Source organism: Aulonocara sp. 'chitande type north' Nkhata Bay, linkage group LG5, assembly GCF_057382095.1.
Source record: "Aulonocara sp. 'chitande type north' Nkhata Bay isolate Kocher_YH1m ecotype deep benthic linkage group LG5, A_spYH_male_GT1.1, whole genome shotgun sequence".
Classification (NCBI taxonomy): domain Eukaryota; kingdom Metazoa; phylum Chordata; class Actinopteri; order Cichliformes; family Cichlidae; genus Aulonocara; species Aulonocara sp. 'chitande type north' Nkhata Bay.
The window spans coordinates 18,730,935-18,743,845 of record NC_141348.1 but is presented as its reverse complement, the minus strand read 5'-3'; the positions used below and the strand labels follow the sequence as shown (position 1 = coordinate 18,743,845).

The 12,911-nt window shown below is 41.2% G+C and overlaps 1 protein-coding gene across 3 annotated transcripts; it reads right to left on the bottom strand.

Annotated features, from left to right (window-relative positions):
- Nucleotides 1–807: 807 nt before the first annotated feature.
- evc (EvC ciliary complex subunit 1) lies at nt 808–12,883 on the bottom strand. 3 transcript variants are annotated; one of them, XM_086291838.1, is made up of 20 exons: nt 12,416–12,883; nt 12,198–12,311; nt 11,885–11,971; nt 11,168–11,391; nt 10,988–11,072; nt 10,790–10,888; nt 10,579–10,707; nt 10,312–10,473; nt 9,981–10,197; nt 9,107–9,255; nt 8,822–8,920; nt 8,534–8,746; nt 5,027–5,136; nt 4,709–4,910; nt 4,400–4,618; nt 4,153–4,288; nt 3,072–3,162; nt 1,377–1,503; nt 1,185–1,281; nt 808–1,097 (listed from the first exon to the last, which is right to left on the bottom strand). In XM_086291838.1, exons 1-20 carry the CDS (start codon nt 12,593–12,595, stop codon nt 949–951), a joined length of 2,889 nt encoding a protein of 962 aa, XP_086147964.1. In that variant the 5' UTR covers nt 12,596–12,883; the 3' UTR covers nt 808–948. The 3 variants fall into 3 exon arrangements, with proteins under 3 accessions (XP_086147964.1, XP_086147965.1, XP_086147966.1); XM_086291839.1 differs by having other exon boundaries at nt 4,400–4,612; XM_086291840.1 differs by lacking the exons at nt 12,198–12,311; nt 12,416–12,883 and adding an exon at nt 12,137–12,160.
- Nucleotides 12,884–12,911: the final 28 nt, after the last annotated feature.

The window sequence follows — 12,911 nt, the reverse complement described above, 5'->3', positions numbered from 1 at the left end:
CCAGGCAGGAGAGGAGAAAATTAGAAATCAGGTCATCTTCCCACAAGTCCCTGCAGTCCCCTAAGGGACCTCAAAATACATCCAAACGGTTTCCCCTCACCACAGATCAGCGACGACACTTGTAAAGTCAACAGTACACCGACATTTCTAACTGACACAGTGCAGGAGAAACACTCTTGGCAGGGCACTGTGATGTGCAAGAGTGGGTCAGGACCTGGAGCATATTTTCTCAGGCTGCCATGGCAATAATTGGCTATGTGTGCAAGATGAGCATGAAAATAAAGGGCAGATTAAAAATTGATGTTTGCTAATTGACACTCCTTAAACTTCAAACCGACAGTGAACCATAAGGTGCAGGCTAAATTGCCTGCTGGATTGCTGTGCACACACAAAAGTGTCTGCCAGACTCCAGCCCTCCCAGAGTTTTCACCATTACTCTGCATTATCATCCATAAAGGGTTGTACTTAAAACCCCATTAGACCAAGAGAGATGCGAGGCTTTCATCGCTGAGTAGTAGCACTCTGCTACAATGAGGATGGACATCTCTAATTCATCCAACAACTCACTAGAAAAGCATCCATCATCCTGTGTACTCAGGAATCAATACAGAGAATGAGCAGTGGTATGAAAAGCAGTGTGGGTGTAGGCAGTAAATGCTTTACTGACAGGGCCAGTTGAGTAGCAGCTCTCATAGTCGGGTATGAAAGAAAGACACAATTCATCACTTTCAGTGAGTTGTTATGTCATGATACACTTAAAAATACAGAAAAACTGAGGGAAACATTTCAGAATAACAGTATTTAAACTCTGACTTAAAACCTTTTTATGACAATACTAGTATCAACAGAGACATTTTGGCTTTATAAGAGGAAAACTATAACAACAACAAAAGAGTCAACCTTTTACAGAATATTACTGCAGGAAAATGTAAACGCTGTGAAATGATGTCAACTCTGATGAGATTCTCGTTTTCTTTCCTTCTTCTGTTTTGAACTCTTCACTGGTGTTACTACAGTCGGGGTGAGTGAAGGGTTCAAAGCTGGATCTAATGCTGGATTAAGGGCCAGCAGGTCCAGTATCGGGGCACTCTGATCACCTGTTCAAACGCAAACAAATTAAAAAGGACATGAAAGAGTGAAATGGGAATATACACAATTTAATTGTCTGGGGTAAGGGTGGTTACCAATGTCGTCCTCTTCACTGCTGTGTTCTGGATCATGGCTCTGGACAGAAATCCGGGCCAAAGCTGCAAGCTCAGTTATGAAGCTTTCTTCTGCCTCCTAATGGACAAAGCATCACAATGTTAACACAACACATCTAAAGGATGTAAATACACCTACTAGCAAAAAGTACAGTGCAGACGAAGCATACTAACCAGTAACTCTTCTTTGACCCTTTGCATGGTTTGATCCTGGGCTATTTTCTTTTGCCTAAGCTGCTCGCAAGTCATCTCCTGATCCAGATCATATTGCTCCAGCACCTTTCTTTTGTGAAGTTCAACCCTAATACATTTGAAAACAAAGATAAATTGAAAATTATATACAGTGGTCCCTCGTTTATCGAGCGAGTTACGTTCTAAAAATAACCCGCGAAGTAGCGCGCTGGGCCATTTATATGGATACATCATAATAACATCGGAATGGTTGGTAATATTAAAGTCCTGTTTGTGGCACATTAGTATATGTGAGGGGGCAAACTCCTCAAGATGGGTGGTGACCATGGTGGCCATTGAGAAGTCGGCTATCTTGGATACAACTTTTTCAATAGGAAGAGGGCCATGTGACACAGTTGTTGGAACAACAAAAGTGATGGTTTGGTGTGGTATATGGGTTACAACGATAGTGGGTCCATTCTTCATCAATGGAAACCTCAAGGCGACTGGATATTTGAAATTGCTACATGATGATGTGTTTCCCTCTTCATGCACTGAAGCTGGCACGTTCCCTGAGTTTTTCCAGCAAGATGGTGCACCACCACATTATGGGTGCCAGGTCCGAGCATTCCTAGATGAACAGTTTCCTGGAAAGTGGATTGGTCGTCGTGGGCCAGTTGAATGGCCCCCAAGGTCTCCCGGTCTGACCCCCTTAGACTTTTATCTTTGGGGTCATCTGAAGGCAATTGTCTATGGTGTGAAGATACGAGATGTGCAGCACCTGAAACTACGGATACTGGATGGCTGTGCTGGCATTTCTCCTGCGGTGTTGCTATCAGTGTTTGAAGAGTGGGAGAAGAGGGTTGCATTGACAATCCAACACAATGGGCAGCACATTGAACACATTTTTTAAGTGGTGAGAAACTTGTAAATAACTCATAAAAGAATAAAGTTACTTTGAAACCAAGCACACCATTGTTTTTCTTGTGACATTACCAATAAGTTTGATGTGTCACATGGCCCTCTTCCTATTGAAAAAACAAAAGTTGTATCTAAGATGGCCGACTTCTAAATGGCCACCATGGTCACCACCCATCTTGAGGAGTTTGCCCCCTCACATATACTAATGTGCCACAAACAGGACTTTAATATCACCAACCATTCCCATGTTATTATGATGTATCCATATAAATGGCCCACCCTGTATAATCCGTATAATCCACCCCCCCGGTAACTTCTGCCTTCCTTTAGCATGTCCAGAAGTCCAACTTTTTGTGCGATGGTTAGCATCTTCCTCTGCCTTTTGGGTGCTAGGGCAGGTACCTTTTACAGTGCAAAATGTTTCGTCGACATTGTTGTGTTTGTTGGGGAGAAAACTTACAAGCATACAGTACAGCACTTCGAGTCACAATGCTAGCGATCTGTAATTCTGTAATGTACAGGAGACACAGCACGGAGGAGATTGATTGACAATGGTCTCCAGCTGATCAGGACACAGAACACAATGTGCTGTAAAAAAATAAATAAATAAAAAAAAAGCATGCAAGATTGCACACCAAAAAAAATCGTCGAAACAGTGAGGGTACGAAAGGTGAACCGTATTATACCAAGGGACCACTGTACATGTTTTGTAAGAATTAATTTACAATAAAGTACCACTTAAAAAAAAAAAATACCAGCTCTACCAGTTTTATGTACCTCTGTTGGAATTCAGCAGATCCGGGTTTCTTGCTCCAGTTCATTAGCTCTCTCAGCAAGGCCCTGCTGCTCTTTTGCCCCTCATTCACCTCTGAAGGATTGAAGGAAATGTTTACAAGAGTAAAAAGAGTAAGGTGGATTTTCTGTCTACTGACTACTAGCTGCCGTACAATTTTAAATGTAAAACTTGCCATTTATTATGCTCATTTCAGCTCTATTATGTTATTTTCTGACTCTAATAGAACACCTCTTCTTGATTCACAGATCAAAAGAAGCTTCAGTTATCTCACATTGGAAAATGGTGAACTCTATTCGATCGAGCACTTCTGAAGCAAGTAATTTCAGCTTCTCCTTCCTCCTTACAGGAAATCATTCATAGCTTAAGCAATAACAACACATCTGACTAGCATCATCTGCTCTCTTCTGTTAACAGTTTATCTCAACCCTGTACTATCACAGCTCTTACAGTAACACTCGCTAAGTGTTCACAGTCAGTGCTGTGTACTGGGAGAAAATGCCTAGAGTATTGCCTCCTTTTGAGGGAAATCAAATAACCACTTTATATATGAGTTACCTATCACCTTGAAGTAGTTTATAGGTAACAAGTCCTATTCTTCATACCTTGTTACAACTAAGGTATACCAAAGAGCATCTCTGAGCACACAACACATCAACCTTGAAGTAGATTGGCTACAGCAGCAGAAGACCACAATGAGTGGCACACCTGTCAGCTAAGAACAGGAAACTGAGGCTAGGCTCACCAAAACATTGGAAATACAAATCGAGTGTAACCAACATGAAGGCACCAATCCATCCTTCCTCTTCAACCATTTTACATCAAATAGCTCAAAGTGGTTTGTTGACAATAAGTTCATTGTACTTAATTGTCCTCCAGTCACCAGATTTCAAACCGAAAGAACTCCTTTGGGATTATTTGGAAGGGGACATTTGTAACAAATGAGAAAATTATTTTACAAATAAGAAGGCAGCTCCTTCAAGATTTCTGAGTACTCAGTAATGAATACAGGGTTACTCTGGTTACTTTAGTTTAAAAACTAAACTCGTGCTGGGTCTGTCTCACCCTGGTTTATTTTTGAATCATCCTGGCGCAGTTTTCTGGTGATATCCTGTAGGTGGGAATAGTAGCTTCGGACCAGCGAAGTAAGAGAATCTTTGGTCAAGTAAACGCTCTCTGCAGCAGCTTCCGTCAGGTGGTGCTAGTGGAATAAAAAGGTTTTAGCCTGCAACCTAATGAAAACCAACCACTGGAAGCTAATTCTCAGTTTATTAAAATAAGTGAAATTAAATAACTTTCACCCAGGTCTTACCTTCAGGCTAGAAGCGGTCTGTAACTCTGTAGGCGGGTCTTCCCTCATTTGTTGAATGGCATAGCTTAGGGTGTTGCCTAGTACCAGCTGTGCATGGCTCTGAAGGAGCTCTGTTCCCGTTTCCAGTTCAGACAGGAACTCCTGCTGGAAGCTATTCCCCAAGAGCTGACTCTCTGGGCCCAGATGTCTCTCTGCTAGGCTGGGCCTGCCATTCTGTGACTGTTAGCAGATAACAGTGTTCAACAGAAGAATTATTAAAACACTGAACAAATTAAAAACAACTGTGTTTATATGTGTGAATTTTCCCACCTTGAGAGTTAAATTGACACACAGCGGGTTTTTACTGGGATCTTCTATTAGTAGAGCTCTGAAATCAGTCTGAGATAGTGCCTTCAGCTTGGACAGCCTCATCTCTTTCAGCATATGTAGACAAAAGTGCCTGACCACAAAGTGCCTCTGCACAACCAGCAGAAAGTGCTCATGTTTCTTCTCTATCAGCTTCCCCATTTCACTAAGAGAAATATTACATTCCATTACTTCCTATTAACTCATAAGTGGATTTGGCCACAGTGCAGACCTAGTTTTTTTATACACTCAATATGTCATAAATATTTTTTACGATTTTACCTGTTGAGTGTGTAGCTCTGTTTGGCTACCATGTCTTGGATGAGCTTCATCTGTTGTTCCCTCAGGTGTTGCAGACAGGACTGCCCTAAAGCAATCCCTTCAGTCCATACCTACACAAAGAGAAGCTCAGTTTAAAACAAGGAAAAGCAATTTTGTAAGATTCTCATTTAATTAGATCACTGGGCAGGGTTTAAAAATCGGAAGAAATTACTGTATTTTCCGCACTATAAGGCGCATGTAAAATCCTGAAATCTTCACAAAAATCAACAGTGCGCCTTATAATCTAGTGCGCCTTATGTATGAATTTTGGTTTGTGTTTACTGACCTCAAACTGATTTTATGTGGTACACGATGCTCAAAAATCTGTCAAAAACATTTTTTAGTACCACTTTTCGGAGCATTACGGTTACCGTTGCCAGGAGCCTCGCGGAGTAATACGTACTGTGCTTCAACATAACATTACCGTGTTGTGTGTGTATAACGACTCCAAAATGGCACCCCTCGAAGAGACATGCTTACGAAGTGGATTTTAAACTCTGAGCAATCAGTTATGCAGTAAAAAATGGAAATAGAGCAGCTACGAGACAGTTCGGTATTAATGAGTCCATGGTGCGCAAGAGGAGGAAGCAAGAAGATGACCTAAAACTAATAAAGAAGACCAAAAGGAGTTTCCGAAGGGAACAAGGCGCGATTGCTGCAGTTAGAGGACAAAATTGAACAGTTATTGAACAGAGAACAGTAGGTAGAAGTGTCTCTACAGTCTCTATTCGACTCAAGGCAACAGCGGTAGCACGTGACATGCAGATCAACGACTTTTGAGGGGGACCCTCTTGGTGCTTCCGTTTTATGAAAAGGCATAATCTCTCAATCCGCACAAGAACTACTATCTCACAGCAACTACCAAACGATTACAAAGAAAAGCTGGCCATTTTCCGCACCTACTGCCAGAATAAGATCACTGAAAAGAAGACCCGGCCAGAACTCATCACTAACATGGACGAGGTCCACCTCACCTTTGACATCCCTGTGAACCGCACTGTCGAGAAAACAGGGACCAGTACGGTATCTATATGCACCGCAGAGAAGGAGAAGTCATCCTTCACTGTAGTTCTGGGCTGCCAAGCTAATGGCCAGAAACTACCACCCATGGTCATTTTCAAGAGGAAGACTTTGCCAAAAGAAAAGTTTCCGGCCGGCGTCATCGTCAAGGCTAACTCAAAGGGATGGATGGACGAGAAGATGAGCGAGTGGCTGAGGGAAGTTTATGTCAAGAGACCGGATGGCTTTTTCCACAAATCTCTGTCTCTTTTGATCTACAACTCCATGCGTGCCCGTCTCACCACTACAGGGAGTGCAGAATTATTAGGCAAATGAGTATTTTGTCCACATCATCCTCTTCATGCATGTTGTCTTACTCCAAGCTGTATAGGCTCGAAAGCCTACTACCAATTAAGCATATTAGGTGATGTGCATCTCTGTAATGAGAAGGGGTGTGGTCTAATGACATCAACACCCTATATCAGGTGTGCATAATTATTAGGCAACGTCCTTTCCTTTGGCAAAACGGGTCAAAAGAAGGACTTGACAGGCTCAGAAAAGTCAAAAATAGTGAGATATCTTGCAGAGGGATGCAGCAGTCTCAAGATTGCAAAGCTTCTGAAGCGTGATCATCGAACAATCAAGCGTTTCATTCAAAATAGTCAACAGGGTCGCAAGAAGTGTGTGGAAAAACCAAGGTGCCAAATAACTGCCCATGAACTGAGAAAAGTCAAGCATGCAGCTGCCAAGATGCCACTTGCCACCAGTTTGGCCATATTTCAGAGCTGCAACATCACTGGAGTGCCCAAAAGCACAAGGTGTGCAATACTCAGAGACATGGCCAAGGTAAGAAAGGCTGAAAGACGACCACCACTGAACAAGACACACAAGCTGAAACGTCAAGACTGGGCCAAGAAATATCTCAAGACTGGTTTTTCTAAGGTTTTATGGACTGATGAAATGAGAGTGAGTCTTGATGGGCCAGATGGATGGGCCCGTGGCTGGATTGGTAAAGGGCAGAGAGCTCCAGTCCGACTCAGACGCCAGCAAGGTGGAGGTGGAGTACTGGTTTGGGCTGGTATCATCAAAGATGAGCTTGTGGGGCCTTTTCGGGTTGAGGATGGAGTCAAGCTCAACTCCCAGTCCTACTGCCAGTTTCTGGAAGACACCTTCTTCAAGCAGTGGTACAGGAAGAAGTCTGCATCCTTCAAGAAAAACATGATCTTCATGCAGGACAATGCTCCATCACACGCGTCCAAGTACTCCACAGCGTGGCTGGCAAGAAAGGGTATAAAAGAAGAAAAACTAATGACATGGTCACCTTGTTCACCTGATCTGAACCCCATTGAGAACCTGTGGTCCATCATCAAATGTGAGATTTACAAGGAGGGAAAACAGTACACCTCTCTGAACAGTGTCTGGGAGGCTGTGGTTGCTGCTGCACGCAATGTTGATGGTGAACAGATCAAAACACTGACAGAATCCATGGATGGCAGGCTTTTGAGTGCCCTTGCAAAGAAAGGTGGCTATATTGGTCGCGGATTTGTTTTTGTTTTGTTTTTGAATGTCAGAAACGTATATTTGTGAATGTGGAGCTGTTATATTGGTTTCACTGGTAAAAATAAATAATTGAAATGGGTATATATTTGTTTTTTGTTAAGTTGCCTAATAATTATGCACAGTAATAGTCACCTGCACACACAGATATCCCCCTAAAATAGCTAAAACTAAAAACAAACTAAAAACTACTTCCAAAAACATTCAGCTTTGATATTAATGAGTTTTTTGGGTTCATTGAGAACATGGTTGTTGTTCAATAATAAAATTATTCCTCAAAAATACAACTTGCCTAATAATTCTGCACTCCCTGTAGATACTGGTGTCAACAGGTCGTTCAAAGTTAAATTATGAGCTGCGTGGGAGCACTGGATGACAGAAGGCGAACACACATTCACCAAGACAGGGAGGCAACGCCGAGCAAGTTACGCCACTATCTGTCAATGGATCGTGGATGCTTGGGCTAAGGTATCAGTCAAGTGTTGTCCGAGCTTTCACAAAGGCTGGAATAATCACTGAACAGCTAAGTAACAGCAACGAGACTGATTCGGATAATGATGAGAGGGATCCGGGCATGCTTAATGCCGAAATTGCCCAGATGTTTAACTCAGACATGGAAGGTGAAGAATCTGATGGAATTGTGGAAGTTGAATGGACTGAAAAAGTTACAGCGTAGTGTTACAGCTTAACAACGTTAAGAGTTACTGTGAATGAGCTTAATAAAGGTCGAGTTATCTGACTGTTTTGTTTGTCTTAATGCGCCTTATAATATGGTGCGCCTTATGTATGAAAACAGACCCACTCTTCAACAGTGCGCCTTATAGTGTGGAAAAAACGGTACAGGGAAAAAAAATTCATTAAATTTGAAATGTGAAATGAAACAATGACACAGATTCAACACAAGTTTTCTACCTGTTCATATGTATCCAGCTCAGCCCTAATGTCATCCAGTTGCTGCCTGGTAGTGCACTCCACCTGCTGTAGCTGAGCAGACAGCTCCTGCTCCAGATCCAGCCACAGTTTCTCACAGTGTTCAGCAGAGAGCTTTGTCTGAGCAGGAACAGAGGAGAGAAAAACATCCTTGGCCAGCTCCCCGAGCCTCTTGGACCAAGAGGTACGAAGTTTCTGAAGACACAGAAACTACATAAGAAAAACAGACGAGCTCTGTAAGCAGACAGAATTTAGCGATTGATCATTTACCTTCCAGAGGTCACAGAGGCCGTCAACCACCCTTCTGTCCTGCTGCTGCTCCAAGTCCCAAATCTGTTGCCTGTGCTTCATCAGCAACTCATGATATACCTGGAGGGCACATAAGCTCAGACTTACTTGCACACTTTCCATGGTCTCTTTTGCCTAGTTATTGTAACTACAGTGACTAAAACTGACAAGAGGAAAATTCCTCAAGTACCAACAGAAAATCATATTCTTTAAAGCTCTTTCACACAATCCCATTTCAACAGTAATCCTTAAGGTATTGGACCTGACCTTGGTAAGCTCGTGTAGGTCACTGGGACTCTGTTTCAGTTCTAAGGCACGGCTCTTCTCCTTGGTGTGACTCCTCTGAAGCTTCTTCCTCTTGGACACCTTTTTGCTGCACTTCTCATTCACCAGCTCATTTGTCTTTTTCATGCAATCTGCAGCATAGAGGAATCTGTCAAGCTCAGGATTATCAAGACAACTGCATTTGTTTTATTGCAGTGCAAAGATAGTTTGATGAATATAGAATAAAAGTTAAGTAATATGCTTTACTTGGTGTATTTAGCAAGTAGTCGTGACAGAACAATGTCTCCTAACTGCATAGCTCCATAGTCTACTTAGGTTTCTCACAATTATTAAAATCTCGAGCACAAAAGGAAATAAAAGTACCAATAAGTCCAAAAAGAAAAGATTCTTTGGCTGAAAATTGTAGGCACAGTTAACGTCTAAACAGCATTGTCCTGTTTTTGTTGTCTATGACAACAGTGAGGGATATGTAGAAAGAGGCTGAGAGTCTGGGATGCACTAATACATACAGTATGATACTCTCTGCTGTCCTGAAAGAACTTGACCTTATTTAAGGAGCTAAAGAGGATTCCCAGAAAATGGCCTATTTTCAGAGTCCACCACTTAAATTTAAGAACTAGGCTAGATATTACAGATTGCCATTTGTCTCTGGGAACCATTTGAGTATATTAGAAGATAACTCCACACACATTTGGTCAATCACTGCAAAACTGTCATTACATTTTTTTTTCCTGTTTAGTAAATATATGCCTTAAGAAACATACATCTTACTGTCAAATATAATTCTCTTATTTGGTAGAACCACACAATAATTTCATGAGATTCAACTAAAACTATTTCAGTTTATTCGTCTTACCATCAGTGCACTGCTGAAGGCCTTCAATCAGTGTAGCCTGAATTTTTGAAAGTATCTTTTCCATTTGGCTAAATTTCAACATGTTATCGCTTGTCAGCTGTTCCAGAGTTGTAGCCATCAAGCCTTGCCTTAGAGTCACCTCCTGTCTTAGCAAGGCAGGCTGGGATTGAATGAGACCTGTCAGCTCCTCCCACCACAACAACTTCTGTTGCATTTTCTAAGAAATGGAAAATAACAGAAATACTCAGAAGCATTTTTTCAGTCTTAAAATGATGACAAAAGTGATGAGAATAAAAATAAACGCTACTCCAAATGACGAGTGTTGGTTAACCTTTAGATCTACTTCTTGAGCCTTCAGCAGATGCTTCTCTACTAACAGAAGTGTCTGAATCAGAGTCTGAATCACATTCTGAGCTTCATCTGGAGAGAAAGAGCTGGTCTTCTTAAGTAGCTGTTTGCACAAGTCCTCCACCTGTTTGCTGAAACTTTTGGACTATGAAGAGAAACAAACATTGTGCAGCCATGTTTATTCATGGAAGGACAGCATAAATAGATGGAGTCTAAAAGATGTGAAACAGCTGTTCCTCTCGACTTTTACCATTTGAAGGCCACGTTCAAGAAGATCTTTCTGACTTCTCTCAATTTCTTCCAATGTGCACGGATCATCTTGACTCTTCTCACTCACAGCTTGGCCTGCAGTTAACTGTTTCCTCAACTCATTCAGTTCCTTAAACGATAAAAACTGATGCTTACATTAAAAGTTTTAAAAGTCAGTGATTCTAAATAGAGTACTAGTAATTGACTCCTACCTTTTCTTGCATCTGAAGAATATTCTTGGAAAAGGAAGCATCATTTTTGTCTTTTGGAAACCGATAGTTCAATATTATTTTCACCATCTGTAGAAAAATCTAAAATATGAATAAAAAATATATATTAGTATGACAACATTCTTTAAAGGATATCTACAAGAAATCTAGTACATTATAAGACAGATGATTAAAGCTCACCAGATATTTTTCGTCTTGAAGCTGAGAGCAGTGATGTTGTATGTCCTGCAGGGCCAAACAGTAAAGGCTGATCCTACTTCCAAAACTGTGTAAACAAATGGGTGAGTGTTGTTACTTGGATCTGTGCAATGTGCCATGATTAATTGGTGGTTATAATGTGTGTGTACAGTTATTTTTTACCCCGTTTGTGTCAGTGTGTGAGGATAGTGGGAAACCCTGTTAAATCTCTGGTTCTGTAAGCTCTTGGGGAACAGCGAAGAGAAAATGAACTGACTGCTGCCATCGTTGTCCTGCTCTTGGCTCACAGACTCTCCATCCATGAAGGAGGACGACTCTTCATTAGGCATCACTGGCAACTTTGAGTGCTCATGTAGAGACGGATTGGATGCTCCATCTGCTAAAGGCTGACAGGAACAGTGAAACATAAAGCGGAATCAGTAGCCAAGTAGGCCATGTTTCCTTCTTGTCATTGTAAAACACAACTTATACATATTCTTTATATCAATTGTATTTCTAACTAGCATTGTGCATATTGTAGTTAATGAAATATGCAGTTAATGGAAGAATGCAACTACTACTTATTAGTGTATGTCAATCGAAGCCAAACTTCCATCAGTTAATTTGCATCAAGTTAATATTCAATCCACTTTGATCACATGCACTTAACAATACTGTGGGTATATTTGGCAAAATATTTTTCAACTGCAATGTTAGTTAATCACGTGGATTCGTCTGCATACGTAAATTCATTCACATTCTACTGATATTTGTGGTAAACAGACAAAATTAACAGCTTTAGCCCTCCAAAAAAGGAAAGACTTTAGCATATCTGGAATAAAACACTGTTTAGTTGTGTACATGTAATTCTGCCACATGTTCTAGAGATGGTGGACTTACTCTGTATTTTTGGTTGATGGGATAAACCACTTTTGCTCTGGATGCAAAAGCAGCCACATCGCTGTTCACGGGTGGCTGCTTCTTCTCCTGCTCAATAAGTAAACAGAGTAAACTATTAAAGAGAAGTCTTAACCATCAAAAACTTTGTGACACTGAATAAAAATCCAAGTTTATGTATGCACAGTTTTGGTCAGAAGTTTACAAGCAGTCATCATGGGCATGAATGTTGTGGTAATTTTGGACTTGATTTACCTCATTCATGTACCTGTGCAAAACAACACTAACTTTCAGTAATTGAGTCTTAGAGTAATACTTTGTCATGAGTGGTTCCACTTGGAGCCTCCTCCTTGCATTTGCTGACATAGTCCCTTTGGTTGTTGTCTAATTCAGCATCATCAGGTTCAAGCAGTCTACTTGCATTGTAACCCTGATGGGACAAAAGAGAAAACAAACATCTCAAATATGGAATGTAAAGTGTAAGGAATCAATACAGTGGATTCAGCGGATGTGGAAGAGACTATTTATGCTTACTTGTCTCGTCAACAGCAAAGGCTTCAGACAGAAGACATACAAAAGAGCAGCAGCTAATATTCCCGACAGCCCTCCGCACACTGTAGTTACTGTCAGCAGTCCTGTGTACAGATGCAGCGACTCGGGGAAACTGACCAAAACGTCGGTGGCGCATTCCGCCATCATTTCCCTCTCTTCCATCTTTGCTTTGCTTCAAACTGTAGAAATAATACGGAGCATTTTGTAGGACTCATCGAGTAAACAATAACATCTGACGCTAGCTAAAAAAAAACAAAAAAAAAAACAATCTCTACACCAAACTTATCTGCTCGAGAATGATTTCAAAGGTTTTCGTGTTTCGTTAAAAAATACGGTTCTAAACTTGAGCAAGCTACGATTTCCAGCAACTTATTTGAGCCAAAACCTTGTCCTAAAACGACTAACTAAAAAAAAAGAGGGCTGGAAGGAGATTTTCAGAGTGAGTCAAGACCGTGCTGCTAGATCGGAAATGAAATAC

Coding starts and splice junctions, on each gene's coding strand:
- evc (XM_086291838.1), bottom strand. CDS start 12,595: ATGGAAGAGAGGGAAATGATGGCGGAATGCGCCACCGACGTTTTGGTC. Junction 8,921..9,106: donor ACCTACACGAGCTTACCAAG/GTCAGGTCCAAT, acceptor TGTGCCCTCCAG/GTATATCATGAGTTGCTGAT. Junction 1,282..1,376: donor GGGTCAAAGAAGAGTTACTG/GTTAGTATGCTT, acceptor TTTGTCCATTAG/GAGGCAGAAGAAAGCTTCAT.